This window comes from Typopeltis vanoorti, chromosome 13 (genome assembly GCF_054136105.1).
Source record: "Typopeltis vanoorti isolate ZY-2024b chromosome 13, IOZ_Tvanoo_1.0, whole genome shotgun sequence".
Lineage (NCBI taxonomy): Eukaryota > Metazoa > Arthropoda > Arachnida > Uropygi > Thelyphonidae > Typopeltis > Typopeltis vanoorti.
The window spans coordinates 62,106,918-62,126,387 of NC_143561.1; the positions used below are offsets into that span (position 1 = coordinate 62,106,918).

A 19,470-nucleotide genomic window follows, 5' to 3' on the forward strand; every position below is an offset into this window, starting at 1 on the left:
ATTGTAACCAACGATGCATCAGAAATCAGAGTTGAAGAACCGTGCACATCATCCAGTTTGCATGAAGGTACTATTGCAACTATTGAACAAGATAACTGAACATGATTTAAGTGAAAAATAGTTAGGATTTAGTCAACTACAACAAGATTTAGTTGTAGTTGACCACGAAACTAACACATTGTTAGTCTCTGTAAATTTAGAAGATCCAGGTGAATGCGGAAATATTGATGAAAAATTACGAGTTGTTTTAATTGAAATGGGGCCTGTTCAAAAGAAAAATATAATATATCCCAGAGATACATATGGTAATAAATTTGGCGACACGTATTATAATAGAAAAATTGAAAATGGGGAGTTCGTGCGAAGAACATGGCTCCTTTATTCCGAAGCTTTAAATTCTGTTTTTTGCTTTTGTTGCAAACCTTTCGCACCTACCGAATCAAGTAGTCTTGTAGAAGGTTATAACGATTGGAGAAATGTAAGTACAACTTTGCATAGACATGAGACTAGTTTAACTCACATGAAAAATTTCTTAAAATGGAAGGAAGTCGATAAAAATTTAAAAAACAAAACTACTATTGATTGAGAGACTCAACGGAAAAGAAACATTGGACGAGTGTTTTAGAAGGCTTGATTGAAATTATAAAAGTCCTTGGTGGCCAAAGTTAGGTTTTCTCGGATCATCTGATAAATTATATGAAAGGAATAACGGCAATTTTTTAAAATTAGTCGAACTGTTTGCGAAGTTTGACCCGTTATGGAAAATCATGTTGAAAGGGCCCTACAACGAAACAATAGAGTACACTATTTGAGTAAAGACAGTCAAAATGAAATATTGGAAACTTTAAGTAATGCAATCAGGGATACAATTTTATTATCAATTCGAAAATCTAAATATTCTTCCTTAATTTTTGACTGAACGCCTGATGTAACACACAACAAATGACCATTATTATTAGCTTTGCTTCCTGTGACAATGGAATTGTCAAGATCAGGGAAAACTTTTTAGGTTTTGCAGATATATCAGATTCCACAGGATGTGGTTTATGTGCAACAATAATGGAACAACTGGAAAAATGGAACATTCCCATTGAAGACATGCGAGGTCAAGTGTATGACAATGGGGCAAATATGAAAGGGAAAAAATATGAGCTCCAAAATTTGTTTTCAAACAAAACTCCTCGAGCTTTTTACATGTCATGTGCTGCTCATACTCTAAATTTAATCATTAACGATGCAGCCACAATTACTTTCTTTGCAATTATTCAAGAGAATGAAATGTCCTTCATGCTGAGTTCGTAAAAAAACTGACATTGAAACAGCCATCAGAAACGCGATGGGAAAGTAAAATTGATGCAATCCGCCCTCTACGATATCAGTCAGGAGAAATTTACGATGCACTTTTTGAAATTTTAAATAATAAAAATTTTGATAAAGAAACTTAGCATGAAGCACAAACATGCCAGAATAAAGGACTAGAAATTTATTTGCTCTCTTATAACTGGGCATCATTTACTTAACAGAATAAACCCTGTGAGTAAAATGCTTCAAGACAAAAATATGAACATTACACTTACTGTAGAATCTATCAAAAACTTAAAAATATTCTTACAAGAGTATCGTTTTAAAGAAGTTCTAAAAACAACAAAAGAACTGAGTGAAGAGGTGGACAGAGAACAAGAATTTAAAACTGGTATGGAATTCCAACAACGAAAAAAGACACGACAATTTGATTATGAGCATCATGACAAAATGCCACAATCATCAGAAGATAAATTTAGAGTGAATGTATTTTCTACACTTCTAGACATTGCAATGTGTTCGTTAATAGAACGTTTTGAACAACTAAAAACATATTATGATACTTTCAATTTATTGTATACATTACTACAAAGTAATAACAAAGATTTACGAAAAAATTGTAATGATTTAGAGATTCTCTTGAAGGATGGTGACAATAAAGACGTAAATGCAACAGAACTATATGACGAGTTATGTGCTTTCCGGGATATTTTTCAGAAGGATAATTTAAATATTCAAAACCATTTCGATATTTTTAATTTTATTGTGTCCAATAATTTATCTTTCCCTAACTTTTCAATTGCTTTAAGAATACTATTCACCTTACCTGTTAGTGTAACGAGCGGTGAACGTTCCTTTTCCAAGTTGAAATCGATTAAAACCTACTTAAGAACAAGTATGTCACAAAAAAGGCTTGTTAGTTTGGCGTTAATAGCTATTGAAAATGATATATGTGCGGAATTAGACGTTAAGACCATTATTTCTAATTTGGTGAATATGAAATCAAGAACCCTAAAATTTTAATAAAAAAATTTCAAGTATATTTATGTAATTTAATTCATATTCTGTTATTCTGAAAATATTTTATTTTTTGAATACTTACATTAATATTAATAAAATGTTCTAATTATTATTTCTGAATTCTTTTCTTATTTTCTCATCTATGTTGAGTTTCTTTTATTTTCCTAAAAGATAGTTCCACTTATAAAAATTATTTAAAAATATTTACAACTTACTAAGAATTTAGTAAAATGCAAGAATTTTTTAAACCTTAGTTCAAATAAAGTTTAATTAAAATTCATTTGAATTTTGTTAGCGATTCGGTCGGTCAGAAGACTATAATCCCCGTATCGTTATATTCAATGATTAAAGTGAAGTGGCTTTATCAGTATTTGCTTTAACTTTTGAGAATTTTTTGAATATTTGGGTTTTTAACGATTATCCTGCCTAGTCAACAACCGCAGTTCGTTACATTTAGCAAACCCACGTGTGGCTGTTCTGTCAAAATTTATTTAAGAAATTTCAAATAACTTAAATTTTTATTATCGTAAAAGAACCACACACGCCAGGATGGTTACACGGGGTGCTTAGAATGACACTGCATGCGGGTGACAAAAACCCCTAGTGCCGGCTCTGCTGTTATTAATATAGGAGATACTGACTAGCAGAATGAAAGAGCTGATAAGATAATATAATATAATACAACCAACAGTAATTTCTGAGTAAAACTATGAAAAGTTTTTGAAGCAACATGTATGAGAACCTACTAGAAGGAACAGGCTTTAGAGTTTATAATAACATCACAAAAATTAATGACGGGGCCATATTAATTACTTGCAATTCAATTGGCAGAGATCATTTGACTTTGGAAGAGGAATTAAGGGGAGACAGTAATGATAATCAGAAAGCATCAAGGTAGAATTACACAAAAAGCTAACATTGATGGTATCTTATGGACTTGAAATTTATAGTCCATTGATAGCACTGCAAGAACAACAGAATAAATTACAGCAATGATGAAGAAAACAATGACATATAGAAATAAAAAAGGTATAGTTAGTGCTATACGAGTTCCTGATCAAGCTGCATATAGACAACTGTACACAGATTTGGTAACATGGTTTATGAGGAGATCAAGAGATTTTTGAATGGGTTTGATTTTTGAATAGCAAGCAGAGGGGGGGGGTCAAGTGGTAGCACTCAACAGGATAAAAGGCAAAACGCTGCGTTAAGCAAATTGTGTTTGAAGGAAGCTCTTTTCGTGAATGAAGAAAATTGCAAACTTGGATGTTCTGTAATGTCTCAAGCACATCATCTAGATCATAGTTTCCCAAAGTGGGTGGTACCGCCCGCCAGTGGGCACTGAAGCCTTCTAGGCGGGCTATAGTGAGATCAGAAGCATTTGGGAGCTCTTTATAGAAGAAATTAATAATATATATTTAAAAATTAATTATTTTCGTGATTATGCGATTAGATAATCATTTAAAATTTAAGTATTGCATTTTAATTCATCTTATGCCCGTCTTACACGATCAATTTTTTTTATCAATTTTCTATTTCAATTATTTAATCATTTGAAAATTTACCATGTCAGATAGAAATAGATTTTCTATGTCAATGAGAAAATAGAGCATGTATATGTGTGTGTATAATAGGTTATGTTTACAGTAGCAAATATATTCGTTATATTTCATTTCAAAATATATATAAAATATATAAAACCACTTTTCTAATTGATTTGTACAAAAATAAACCCAATTTTATATAATTTAATATTACGAGTAAAAATAATAATGGCAAGAAAAATATAAAATTGTAAATTTTAGTTAGCCCAGTTAGCACTAACTTGTATTGCTAACTAGAGGGAAAAAAAACAAAGCAAATATTATTCGAAACTTATTATACTATTTCCTGTGGTTATGTTTTGTAGGTTTGTTGTTTATATCTTGTGTAATAATTGTATTTATTAATTATTATTTATAATTATTTGGACAATGTCGTGGTCGGACGAACAAAATGCGCTTACATGCAAAATAAAAAATTGAACCTGTCATACAGGATATTTTAACTTGTATTTTTTATATACAGTACTTAAAAATTTATTCATTTTTTGCTATTGTAAAAATTGATCGTGCCATACAGGCTTTAGTCTATCCATGCAGCAGACGAGTCTTAACTAGTCTGCTGCGTAGTAGTATGTCGGTCAACTATTACGTAGGTAATTCACTCAATTCAGCATGTTTTGACAGGAATATGGGTGCTTGCAGTGACTTGTTCAAAGCATGAGTACGATGGTATTGCAAACAAGTCAATGCATGCAAATCAATTCGGGCTAGATTTCAAATCTATAAATACCAGTGGTTTAGGAATAAGTTTCATTATTTTTTGTGTGCTTTGCCAACAATCATTAGTCGAAAGTGTGATAGATAAGTGGAGTCATACAAAGTGTAAATTAAATCTTTTATTTTGTGAATATTTTTGCAAATTTTATTACTTCATTATGTATGAATATAAGAAGAAATGTTGACAGTACAGTATTGAGTATTTGAAATATGGTTTTATTCAGTCTCCTACGAACCAATTATTACCCATGTGCTTGATTTGTCAAAGTGTTTTCAAATGAAGCAATGAAGCCTTCTAGGCTACAAGAACATTTGACTAAAATGAATGCTGAAAAAAAGGATAAAGATTTGTTCTATTTTCAAGAACTAGAAGAAAAATATTTTAAACGTCTCAAAACTTTTTACATCATCCACTAAACAAGATAATAACGGATTACAAGCTTTTTATAATATTTCATTATTAATCGCAAAAGCAGGCAAACCACATGCAATTGGTGAGGAATTAATCTTGCCGGCAGTAAAAGAAGTAATAAAACACTGTGTTTCATAAGCCAGTGTCAGATATCATCAGGAAAATTTCTTTGAGCAATAATTCAGTGGAAAGAAGAATCGATGAAATGGCTGAAGACGTTGAAAAATCATTGTGCGATTATTTGAAGACATGCCAATTTTCCATTCAACTCGATGAATCAACTCTCCCAAATAATGAACCACTACTCTTATCGTATGTACGATTCATAAAAGAAGAAAAATTTTGTCAAGAATTATTTGCTAAAAACTTGGAAGCGGATACAAAGGGATAATCTATGTTTAATATCATGAATAAGTTTTTTCATGAGAAAGACATTGCTATTCGTAATATTTTGTCTGCTACTACTGATGGTGCTCAATCAATGACAGGGCATCACAAGGGTTTCATAAAGCATTTGAAACAAGCAGTACCAAATGTACTCGCTATACATTGTGTTCTTCATTGTCAACAATTTAAGTGAATGCCTGCACACGTCACTCCATTACTTATTAGAGTAGTCAACAAGATTAGAAGCAATTCATCGAGTGACAGATTGTTTAGCCAACTTTGTAGTGAAAACGATGAAGATTTCAATCGTTTGCTGCTTCACACAGAAGTTCGCTGGCTTTCAAAAGGTATTTGTTTGAATCAATTTTACAATTTGTTTGATTCAGTACCAGGGTACCTAGAAAACAGCGACGACGGTTTGCGGCCCAACCTGATTACATCCAAAAATGACATCGCTTATTTGACAGACCTCTATAAAATATTTAATGAAGTCAATCTACAACTACAAGGTGATGAATTGTATTGAATTAAAACAAAAAATGTTATTGACGCTTTTGTAGGGAAACTTCTTCTGTTCAAGTGGAATATCGGCCGAGGGAAATATAGCCACTTTTCAAATTTATCAGCAGTGCCTCTCAAAAAGGAAGATTTACTTACATACTGCCAACACTTGGAGGTTCTCCCTGCTGATTTCAATGAGCAATTCAAGGATATTCTAAACATGAATATACCAAATTGGGTTCTAGATCCTTTCTCACATGTAAGCACAGCAGGATCATCAAATTTAGAAGTGGAACTCATAGAACTCACAACAAATGAAGAACTAAAAATAAAATTCTAAACTGGATACCAAGAGTTCTGGCTTCAAAAATCAATACCGACACTGTACCCTGGATTATGGGAAATAGTGCAGAAATTTTTAATTGTATTTCCATCTTCTTATTTGGCTGAGCGTGGGATTAGCTGTAGTGAATTTATTCTAAGAAAAGGAACCGATTGCATATAACTGAGCGTGGCGATTTACGACTGTTTTTAATGAAAGTTGAACCTGATATTAACAAACTTTTAAAAATGCACCAGGCTCATCCTTCACATTAATTTGTTATTTTTTCTTTGTATTTTTACTTTATAAGTTAGAAATAAACAATTTTGTAATATATTTAATGGTGTTTTAATTATTACAATAAAATTCTTACTAATGCAATGCAATGTCTTAATTGTATTCCACATTTTCATATTTAAACCACTGTATGAAACTGTGCATAATACTATTCGAGTATACATTTTACAATCTTTACACATGGACTATGTTTCACCAAAATTGGTATAGCAATAAGATGCTCAAGATGAAGCACATATTGGTCACTTCTTTTTAAAAATTTAACGGCACAAGCAGTAATGTATCATTAGTTGCTTTTACATCAAAAATATCAAATGGCTTGAACGTGGCAAACTGTTATAATTGGGGGTTACAAAATTTATGTTTTGCAAAGTGGGCAATGGCACGAAAAAGTTCGGGAACCTATGATCTAGATGATTTCATGTGGGAAAGAATTATTGGGAAGCTTGAAGAAAGATGCAGAATTACTAATTTTGCCAGAGAGTTTGGGATCTCACCTAGCATTGTATCCATTCTCTGAAAATTGTTTCAAACAATGGAATATGTTCCAGATGTTTGCTAAGAGGTCGCCCTCACTCTACCACAGAGCAAGAAGACAGATTTTGGGTTATAATAGCGAAACATAATCAACACACCACGGTTGGTCAGTTTGCAAGTCGGCTCCATTCAAGCACAAGAACGCAGATAACTCAACAAACTGTGGCAAATAGGTCTATATGCCTGAAGGCTTGTAGTCATCCACAGCTCATCATAGATATTGTTTTCAGTGGTGTTATATCCATAAAAATTGGACAAGACACCAATGGGCTAATGTATTTTTAGCAGATGAGAGTAGTTTTAGTCTTTCCTCTGATTCTAGACAACACTGATCTGGCATGAAAGTGATATTGCTTTGCAAGAAGGTTCCTGAAAGAGATAAATACAGCAATGCTGGGATCATGGTGTATGTGGGGACACATTATGCTTAATGAATGCACCAAGCTACAAGTGCTGGAAAAACAGACTATGACTGATGAACGTATTGCAATGAAGTTCTTCAATGTCATATTTGATTGTTTTGTAGTTCTGTAGGTGAAGAATTCATTTTTATGGATGACAATGCCACACCACATTACACATGACCAGTGCAATACTTCTAGAGACAAAGGAAATTAATCAAATCAATTAGCCAGCACACTCCCGAGATCTCAATCCATAGAACACTTAATTCTTAGTTTTTAGTTTAAAATTTAGTTCATTCACTTAATTTTTATCATTCTTCTTTCCAGTTTTCTCTGTGTTATCCTCAGATCTTCACATTGCTTCTGTGTTATGCTCCATATTTCGCTACCATATCTAAACACTGGTGTCACATAGATGTTGAATAAGATCCTTGTTTCTTTTTTCTTTGTTTTCTTTTATGTATATATCCCATTTTTTTACTTCCATTTTCAATCTTCCTTGAGGATTTAAGTTGTAAACTTCATTGGAATGGGAAGGAATCCTTTCTGGATGAGAGAAATAATGCCCATTTTGGCCTTGGTTTATACTGTTTTTCTTTCTTGCTGTCATATGAAGGATTTCTGGTCTATTCACACGATGACCAGTCATCTTGGGAATTGTATTTTATACCTTTCTACCAGGTACTTCCTATGCTTCCAGTTACTTCCGTTAATCTAGACACATCAATATAATAGATAAATACAGTTTGTAACTTGCAAGCTGCTCATATCTTATAGTAAACTCTAAAAATCTTCCAAATAAGCATTATTTTAATTTTTTGCTAAACATTTTTGATATCCTAGGTGTTTATTTTGAAAAGTACTGAAGGAAAATTTAAATCTATGTCAAAAAGAACAACTACATAAAGAGGTGACATAACAGAAAATGTTACAGTATTTTCCGGATTTTAGCAAAATTCAATTATACAATAGAATAAAATAAGTTTAAGGATTGTATAATTGAAAATATTCAATTATGCAATGGAACAGAATAAGTTTAAGGATTGGTAAAATTGACTAAAACAATCTCAAGAGAATGTTATAGTCTTTTCCTATTTTAGCAAAATTCAGGATAAAAGATAAAAAAAATTATATTTTTATATAGAAGAGAATATAGAAAATCAATTTATAATCTACAATGGTTTTGTAACTTATTACACTTTTTTTTTTTATTCTTGCCAATTTAGGTAATGTGGAGGACCCAATGCAAGGGAAGTAGTGAGCAGAGCCCAGATAATTGTTGTAATAGTGAGAACAATCACTAGCAGAAATAAGGATATTAACTGTGCTGTATAAGGCCCTCACTGGACCCCATTATGGGATACCGTGCCGAGGTGTATGGGGGGAGGGGTGAAAAGTTCTGATAAACACCTAGAACAAGAATGATATTAAAGCAACTGATATAACAACAAGAACATAACTTAAAACCCTTTAACTCCCATGTTTCATCAAATTGTAATAATTTGTATTCTTTTTCTTTTCGGATATATAAGACATATCAGAGGTTTTGAAGAAATTTGAAGACACAGAAGTGTGAGCCATCATTAAGTTTTTTGTGCTGCAAGACAAGTTAGCAACTGAGATTCACCAAACTTTGTGCGAAACCTTAGGGGACGGTGCCGCAGCATATCCAATAGTTGTCAAATGGGTGGCCAAGTTTAAAACTGGGCACCAAAGACAACAGATGCCCCAAGGTCAGGCAGACCTTTTCGAGTCATCACACCTGAAAACATTGATCCTTGATGATAGACAAATACCAGCCAAAAACATTGCAAAGAGTTTATGGATATCCAGGGAATTAGTTGGAGTCATTATTCACTAACATGGACATGCAGAAGTTCTCAGCAAAATAGATCCCCAAATGTTTGAATGCCAACCAAAAGAGAGAATGTGTGCTGTCATCTCAAGGGATTTTGAGTCATTTTGAGAAATCAGGTGCAAATATTTTGGCTCATTATTATTATTATTATTATCCAAGCCTCCATGGAGTCAAAAGACTCACCGTGGGAGGTCGTTTTTAGAAAACACAAAGTTTATCATACCACTCCTTGAACCCATTGACCGTTCCTGCTCCAACCACTCTCTCTCTCAAGCAATGCATTCCAAGGTTCAACCACCCTCCACGCAAAGAAACCACTCCTCACCCTCCTGCGCACAGCTTCCTTTCGTAACTTCCAGGGATGGCCCTTTGTCGTTGCTTCTTCCCGCCGTTCCACCAAGTGAAAGAACTCTCCAATGTCTACCCTGTAACTGCTTCTCAACAGCTTAAAAGTTTCAATCATATCACCTCTCCTTCTTCTATCCACCAAACTCTGCAGTCCATTCCCTCAGGCGATTCTCATAACTCATATTGTACAGTCCTGAAACCATCTTTGTTATCCGCCTCTGTACCCTTACCACAGTCAATTTATCCCCTTCAAAATCCTGGGTACCAAATCTGAGAACAAGACTCTAAGTCTGGTCTGATCAGAGCCTTATACAACGGAATGATAACTCTTTTATCTCTGCAGGTCGGCATGCTTCTCAGTATTGCAGCAGTCCTCTGAGTTACCCCCTCACCACCTTTGCAATGTGCTATCTCAATTTCAGTTTTCTATCAATCATCACCCAAAGATCTCGTCTCTCCTACCTCCTCCAATTAAGTAAACATCCTCCCATCGATGGATCACAAACCTCAAGTATATACATTTTACTGTATTGAACTGACACCCCCCATTCATTTGCCCATCTGTCTAGTTTATTCAAATCCTCTTGCAGGGCTGCCACATCTGCACTATTACTGATAACCCTTCCCAGCTTCACATCATCTGCAAACAACTGAATGTCCCCATGCAATCCATTGATAATATCATTGATATAAAGGTTGAACAATACAGATTCCAGTACTGATCCCTGTGGAACCCCACTTGTAACCTTCTGCTTCCTTGATATTGACCCACCATATACAACTCTCTGATACCTATCAGTCTGCCAATCCTGAATCCATTTGACTAAAAGACATCTAAACACATGTGCTGCAACTTAAATATGAGCTTATCATGTGGCACCCTGTCACACGGCTTTGCAAAATCCAAAAAAATGATTGTATATGTCTTTCCCTCATCAACTGCTCTTGTCACTTTATTATAAAAGGCAATCATATTACTGAAGCAAGAGCACTCCTTAAGAAACCCATGTTGATTCTCACAGATAACATTACACTCCTCTGCCCAACACTGTATATAGTCCCTCACTAATTTCTTCAAACCCTTAACAACTACTGATAACACACAAACAGGCCTATAATTAGACTTCCAGTCTGCTACCGCCCTTATGCAGCAGCACTATCTTACCTTCCTTCCATTCTCTGGGTACCTTTCCCACAGCCAGACTTTTATTAAAAAGCCAGGTCAACAGTGCTGTCAGTTCTTTAGCATATTCTCTCAAAACCCTTGGTGAAATACCATCCAATCCAACAGCTTTACTGGTATCCAGAGTACTCAGTATTTGGAACACACTCTCCGCTTGCACCTCTAAACCCTGAACCTGCTCTATCCCTCTAGTATTAAAACCTCCTCTAGGATGAAATACTAAAATAAAATGCTCATTGAACAACTCCACTATGTCCTCTGCATCAGTCACTCTATTCCCATTTTTATCCAGCAATGTCATTCTTCCACAATCCTTTCTCTGCCAACCAGCCACATAGCTAAAAAATTTCCTAGGATTTTCTTTGGATCTTAGTGCCAATCTCTTCTCATATTTCAGTTTTGCCTTCCTCACCATTCCGGTCACTCTCCTCGCCTGCGTCTTATATTCTTCATGTATCTGTCCTCCACCCCCTCTCCTTATATATCTTCCATAATCTCTTTTTCAACTGCAGTTCCTGTTTGATATTGTTTGTCATCCACTTTACACCAAATTGTGTCCGCTTCTTCAGCTGTGGAATGCAGCTTACTATTGCTGGTAACAAATATTCTCTCACAATTTCCCGTAGGAACTAATGATATCCTGGCCTTCCAATTCTGCCCTCCATGGAACTACCCCTAGTTTATATCTAAGACTATTATAATCACCCGCCTTATAATTTTACATATGTTTGTTCCCTTCTCTTTGATACACCTGCATGTCTGTTCATCTTCCAAGTCAAAACCACATGGTCACTATCTCCAACTGGTGATAGAGATGTCATCTCACTTATTATCAGCTCTTCGGATGCTACGACCAAATGTAAAAGTCTTGAACCTCTTGTTCCCTCTATCACATGCTGCCGAAGACATCTGTCCCTCAAGAATTCCAAAAATTCTATCCCCTTCTTACTATTTGCATTTTCCTCTTCTCAGCTTATACTGCTGTAGTTAAAATCTCCCACAACAATCATTCTTCTTGCGCTTGCCAAGCTCAACTGCCTAAACATCTCCTGGTCCCCACCCTCTGTGCTCCCTGGTCGGTAGCAACAACCCACTAAATATCCTGTCTTGGCCACTTCCACCTCACACCACATGCTTTCGAAACCACCTGTGTCACTGCCTTCCAAAGCCTCTGCTCTCAGAAGACATAAGTCATCACTTATCATAAGCAGTACTCCACCACCACGTTTTCCTTTCCTATCCTGCTGAAAAATGCTGTACCCTGCCACTTCAATTCCAGTTATTATATCATCCTCCGTCAACCACGTCACAGAGATCTCAAAAATTTTCAGCCAGGTCGATGCTATCAGTGCCACCAATTCATCTCCTTTATTTTGGATACTCTTGGCATTAGTATAGAGCAGAGGTGTTCAATCTATTTTACTATGCGAGCTACTTTTCTATAAAAAGTTATTCGGCGATCTACTCTCTTATATAGATCATGTTCCCCCAGCCTGATATCTGATTATGCACAAATAAACAACTAAAAATAAACAACTAAAAAAAATACACAACTAAAATCTTTATTTGTGTATTTAAAAATTTATTTATCACTTTTAGTTATTTTAATACAACAAATATTTTAATACAAATATATATATATATATATATATATATATATATATATATATATATATTGGAATAAAATACTTATTTCTCTATTTTGGAAAACCAAAGTTAGAATAAACAACAGATTGATTACAAACTCACAAGTTACAGGAAATGCTGATTGATTTAAAAAAAAAAAAATGTGAAATTTGGCATTGTTTGAACCTCACAATATTTTCATATTCAAGTTGATATGAAGTGGTCAATCGCAGACAATCATCCAAATGATCATTTGTAATTTGGTTTCTTAATTGATTTTTTATGATGGTTATATTTGGAAAAGCGGATTCTGACAAGTATGTCGATCCGAAACACGACAGAATTTTTTGCGCAATATCAGTTAATATTGAAATTTTTCATATGCATACTTCCAAATGACTTCATTGTTTATTGCTTTTAATGAAAACTATTCTAAATGTTTATTATCTCAAGTTCTACTTCAACTTGGTTTATATCAAACAGCCTACTAATTTTATTTGAAATTTCTGTGATGTTCAAGTTTCCTTGAAATGGATTATTGATAAAAGATACAATCATTTCAGTTTTATTAAAATCTTTAAATCTTGAATTTATTTCTTCCTCAACTAATTCTATTTCACGAATAAATTCTTTTAAATCATAGCGAAGCATTTCTTGATTTTGTTCAAAAACTTTTAATAAATATGGGAGATGTCTAAATTCGCAGTCATTTATATTTTTCTTTAATAAAAGTAACTATTGTTGGAAAGTTTTTATTGAACTTAACATGTCAATTAAATTTTTATCTCTACCTTGTAACTCTAAATTTAAATTGCTTATTTTTGTACAAAAATCTACTAAAAATGATAAGTGTAACAAGTATCTTTTGAATAAATATCTCCTTTTTTCATCAATAAAAGTTTTTATATCGTTAATTTTTACAAGAAATCTTTCTAAAAATTGACTTCTGCTGAGCCAGTGAAGATTATTGTACAAGAAAAGTTCCCTATCATCATCTGCCTGTAATTTAAATATCTGCCATTGCTAGACTTTTCCTTGAACAGAATTTACAATTTTAAATGTAACATCCAAAATATATTTTGTGTTTAATCTTTTACTACACAGTACTTGTTGGTGAATAATACAGTGGTACGTTAAAAAATCTGGATATTTGTTATCATTTTTACATAATGAAATGAAGCCTGATTTATTACCTATCATTGCAGGAGCACTGTTAGTAGTAATAGACACAAGCTTAAAAAGCAGAAATTTGTGTTGTTTCACAAATTCATCAAATGCCAATAAAATGTCTTCTCCCCTAGTCCTTCCCAATAATGGTAAAAATTTCAAAAGTTCTTTACTTGAATAATCTTGAAATACCATGCGAATAAATACCATTAACTGAGCAATATCAGTGAAGTCGTTTGATTCATCAAATTGTAATGAAAACACGGCACAGTGGTGAATGTCTGAAATTAACCTGGCCTGTAAACTTTTCTCTGGCAATTGGAACTCTTCCTTACGGCAATTTGAAACCTTGCCTGTGGCCTAGAAGTGGTCTCTCTCTAGCGACATCTCAAACCGAGAAGCTCCTTTCTAGAAGCGGGAAACTTCCCTCTCAAGCAACGTGGGTCCGGGCAGCCTCTCTGTCGATGACTCTGGACTGGGCAGCCTCCTCTCTGACAGCAATTCTGGAACCGGGACCCCTTCTGCTTGCTTCAGTCCATTTTATTAGGCCTCCTCTGAGACCTCGCATGAAGTTTGCCAACCCCTAAAGAATCGGTATGAGTCTTTCATCTTAAGTTTCAAGTTCGGCATGCCTTTGGTTCTCCTCCGTTTTCTTTTGATTGTAAGTTGACTGCCATCGGAAAGTTGTTTGAACTCTTTCTGACTGACTTCGGAGATGTTTACACTTAGAGCATGCAAGCCTTTCTCATACATATGAGTTTCAATAACCATCTTTCTAATGCCGCCATGTACAGCTTCGGCGACAAAAACATTGGCTTTGTTTTTAACACTATCATATTCTTATTAAAGCAGTATATACAGTTAGCTTCAAAAGAGTTATTTACAAAAACATCTAATACAAACTGTACCGAGACAAACAAAGTTTATTTTTTACAATATTCACATGGGACTTAACCTAAGTAAACAATCGAATGTAATGTGCTTTGGAATATTTAAGCTACAATTGAGTTTTTACACTTTGCTTATAATCATATTCACTCGGCTCGCTGTTTGACTTCCACTGATCCAAATTAATTCATTTACCCGGACTTATAAGAAAATTACTGATTTGACAATTTTAAAGAAAAATAAATAAACAATAGCAATACACTTAAAACGAATTAAAAATAATAAAAAATAATGATAAATAAAATATTACGTTTTCCGTTTTAATTAAATTTGTAAGTAAAGAGGAATACACAAGAGATCGACCAAAAATCGTTCCGCGATCGACGGGTTGAACACTCCTTGGTATAGAGCATAAAAATGTCACTGATTCTATACCTATCATTGTCCCCTCTCGACCCCCCCCCTGGGCTCAATGTTACCTGATATCGTCCCCCTTCTCCCGAGCACCTATTCCCACAAGAGGCCATCCCTGCTACCATCCACCCTGGGAATTCTAGTTTTCCTGCATTGACACACTGACTTGTTCAGAAAACAGCAATCTTTCCAGGATGAAGGCATTTCCAGAGATGCCTTCATCCTTCCTCATTCAAATGCAATGAGTCTCTAGCATACAGTTCCCTTTTGTCTTCAAACGCCCTCCAAGCATCCACGTATTCCAATCCTCTCATCTCACACATTTTGGCTATTATGTGATTCAGTATTGCTGCTCTTCTTCTCAGCTCGTCACTATTATACCTGGGCAACACACACACACACACACACACACAATCTTCCCTCTCTGCATTTTCTTTTGCACAACTTCAAGCAAGAATCTCAGATCTCTTGCCGCCTGATTTAGACTGCCTCTCAAGTCATTCATGCCCACCATCACAATCATTTCATCCATCCTTTCACCCCTCTTAATTGCCATAGCCACATTTTCTATCATCCCTCCAGACAAACACACTTCTGGCATCTTATCTTGCACAGCAGAGATCATCGAGTCTCCATACATCACACCTCTAACCACTTTGTTCCCTGATTGCTCGCCTACATCCCTCACTCTCTCTCTGCTAACCCATTCTCTCTGTGTTCCCCTACTTACCTGCTGTCCTTGCATCACTCTGTCCCTGGTTCCAGCACTCCCTCGCATTCTTCTCATTTCCTCTCTCTGTTTCCATTCTCCCCTCCTCTATCATTCCCATAACTCTCTCACTCCCTCTCTTCTACTGTTTCCAATCTCTCCTCTTCTATCATTCCCATACGTTTCTCTCCTTCCCTCTCCTCTACTGCTCCTATTCTCTCCTCTTCTAGCATTCCCATATTTCTCTCTCTCCTACTGTTTCTATTCTCTCTTCTAGCATCCCCATACCTCTCGCTCCTACTGTTTCCATTCTCTCCTCTTCTATCATTCCCAAAATTCGCTCCCCACCTCCTACTCTGATTCACCTTGCATTTGTCTCTTCCATTCTCATCTTTCATACTTCACATCTCATTTGCAAGACTTTCTACCTTCTCTTTCAGCTCATCTCTCTCTCTTTACAAGTCAGTCACTCTTAATCAAAATTCATTCTCTCAAACAAAACCATCTCCAAAACTTTCACAGTCACTCACACCTTTCACATTATCGACTATTATTTTGTCATTCATATTTTTTTCTTCATTCTCTCCTATCACACTACTTGTCTTCCGATATTTATTTCCCGATCCTGGAGCTACTAGGTCAGTTATCGATATATCTATTTCATTTATTTCCTCTCACTGCTTGCATTTTGTGTACATACTCCCCCCCCCCTCTCAACAGCCACATATCCAACTCCCAAGATGCATGCCGCAAGCACTGAATGCCACAAAGTCCCTTATTATATTACTTATAATTGAGTGGCAGAGGACTTGGCAGCATGCCATTTGCGATTGCAGCTGAATCTGCCATCATTCCTTACTGCCAAGGAACTACTAAAGTAATCGTTAATTATATATAAATGCTATATAAACACTGTATTATATATATATAAAGGCTAATGTTATATACATATATATAAACGCTATATTCATCTATACCAAATAGTGAATAACTTATCTTTTCTTCTGCCGCCAATACTTCCACCTGACTGTGACCGCACGTTCTCAGTAACTCAAAAATAATACGATATGCAACAATGAAACTCTAAAGCAGAACCACTAAACAACACTTGTGTTACTGAGAAAAAAATGGAGCACAATTCACAAAAGAATTCACACTATACACCTTTTATAAAACACTTTTTTTAACAACAGCTCAAATCCACTGCCACGTGCTTCAGCGACCCTAGAACATTCCCTTTTGGCTCATAATGTGACCGGTGATGAAACATGGCTTCATCACTATGACCCAGAGACCAAACAACAGTCAATGGAGTGGAGACACAAAGGTTCTCTATGGTCAAAGAAGTTCTGAATCCGAAAGTCAGCAGGGAAGGTTCTTGCCATTGTCTTTTGTGATATGGATGGTGTAAATCTTACCAAGTAGCTCAAAAAAAGGTGAAACTGTTACAGCAGTAGTTTATTCAACAGCTCTGAAGGAATTTAAGGAGGAGGTACTGAAGAAAAAACATCATGGGCAACTGAACAGAAGCGTGTTGCTTCTGCAGGTCAATGCACATGCTCACACTGCTCATGAAACCCAACAGACAATACACAACTTGGGCTTTCAATGTCTGCTTCACTCACCCTATTTGCCAGACCTGGCCCCATCTGACTATTTCCTATTCCCATATTTAAAGAAACACTTGAAAGGAACAAAATTTACCACAGACTATGAAGTCATATCTGCAGCTGAGGACTAGTTTGTGCAACAAGGGAAAGACTTTTTTCTCAGGATTGAAAATGATCCAGTGGCATTGTAACAAAGTATATAACTTCGTGGGGAATAAGTAGAATAATATGTAAGTTACATGGTTCTTCAATTCCTTCATGGTGATTATCGCAATTTTTTAGCACACCCTTGTAGATACTGGATTTTAGGAGGATGGAGAAGCTTTCGACACCATGCAAGGTTGGATAACAGAAATTTCAGGACTGTGAAATGTCAGTTATGAGGATATAACTGAAAGGATATAATGCAGTGTTTAGCAGACAGAAAATGGAGAGATGATATAGTGAAGATATATACATGTCATTAAGAGGTATTTATTATATGCACACTGGGGAGATTTTCCAAAAAGCAAAACAATAAGAAGGGCAAGAGGTCCTTAGCGAATGTGTAAGGGAATAAGAAACTGGTTTGGACATGGAAAATGGAGGAGTGATGGAATTTATCATCTGAGAGGGTGACAAGAGTGTAGAGAATAAATAAGTTTAAGTAGTAATAATAAAACTGACTAAAATAATCTCAACACTATGAAAATGCTGGTTATTATAATAATAGTAATAATAATATTATTTAAATTAAGGGGATATTAAATCCCACATTGTTTTAAAACCGAATAAGAAACTCAAAGATTGGAATCTGAGAGTTTCATGCCGAATATAGAAAACTATAAAAGTATCCGCGATTACTAACGTGAGCTAATGCAAGTAATCCTAGTACGTAGTACAATACCGGGCAACTTGCAGCAAAGGTGGTAAAGTTCTGATCGCTATTCTTAGGTATTTTCCATAATGTAAAAACACACTTCCTAGGAAATATATGCTGTTATTACATTATGGTGGGAGGTCACTACCCAGACCGGTTTCAGCCTTTTTTGAGGCTTCATCAGAGCTAGACCAAATTAATACCAACTGGTATAGCGAAAAGAACTTATATACTCTGCATTACGAGTTGTCAAACAGGTGCACCATTAAGTTACTTAAATATAAAGAGCCAATTGGCTTCATTTCAGCGATATAAACATTATTTAAATTAAGGGGATATTAAATCCCACGTTGTTTTAAAACCAAATAAGAAACTCAACGATTGGAATCAGAGAGTTTCATGACGAATATAGTAAACTATAAAAGTATTGGCGATTACTAGCGTGAGCTAATGCAAGTCAGTTTTAAAACAATGTGGGATTTAATATCCCCTTAATTTAAATAATGTTTATATCGCTGAAATGAAGCCTATTCGCTCTTTATATTTAAGTAATAATAATAAACTTTATAGAAATCAGGATGTTCAATTTGCACTTACGGTAAATCGAGCTGGTAGACCTCGACAGCCTAGAACCTTCACAATAAAATAAAGGTCAGTGCCAACTAATTCTTGTGGGTTGTCCACAAATACATCATCATGTTCTGTGTATTCTATGCCATCTGGAGTGCATGGATTTATTTCTATCTATAATACAGAGAAGACATATGTTCAAGAATACATGGAATTGAATACACAATATAAAAAAAAGTTCAGACAACGTGAAAAAGATCAAATACTTAAAATATTATTCACATATAAGTAATTACGTAACTGGTTGTTTAAGCTCAGTTACAGTACAATTCCCAATGTTTAATTATGCTAGGTCAGAGATATAAGGAGAATTTTACATGAATTGACTGCCCCCCCCCCCACGTGCTGTCCAGAAAGTTAAAAATAAAGATATAAACAAAGTATTTAAACTGATACATAGAATGTGAGAGGATTGAATCAACTGGAAAAGTAGCAAATGTGCATAGAGAAATTGAACGATTACATATTAAACTACTTGGATTGTCAGAAACATTCTGGAAAGGTGATATGTAATTTTTAACTGTTCTTCTAAATGGAAAGGAATATCATTATTATTATTACATCCTCCATGGATGTTGACAGACTCATCGCGGGACGTATCTAGAAAAGGAACTGCATTCATTATAGAAAAAGAATTCCCACATCTAATTATTAATATTAATAGAAAATCTTAAA

At 35.0% G+C, this 19,470-nt stretch overlaps 1 protein-coding gene across 1 annotated transcript in view; it reads right to left on the reverse strand.

Moving 5' to 3' along the window:
- Positions 1-19,470, reverse strand: part of LOC150100217 (kinesin-like protein KIF28) — a 308,018-nt gene that overhangs the window by 82,975 nt on the left and 205,573 nt on the right. Inside the window, exon 20 of the mRNA XM_090402612.1 lies at positions 18,763-18,909. Within this exon, the coding sequence (XP_090258738.1) occupies positions 18,763-18,909 (147 nt within the window). The remainder of the gene's footprint in view (positions 1-18,762; positions 18,910-19,470) is intronic.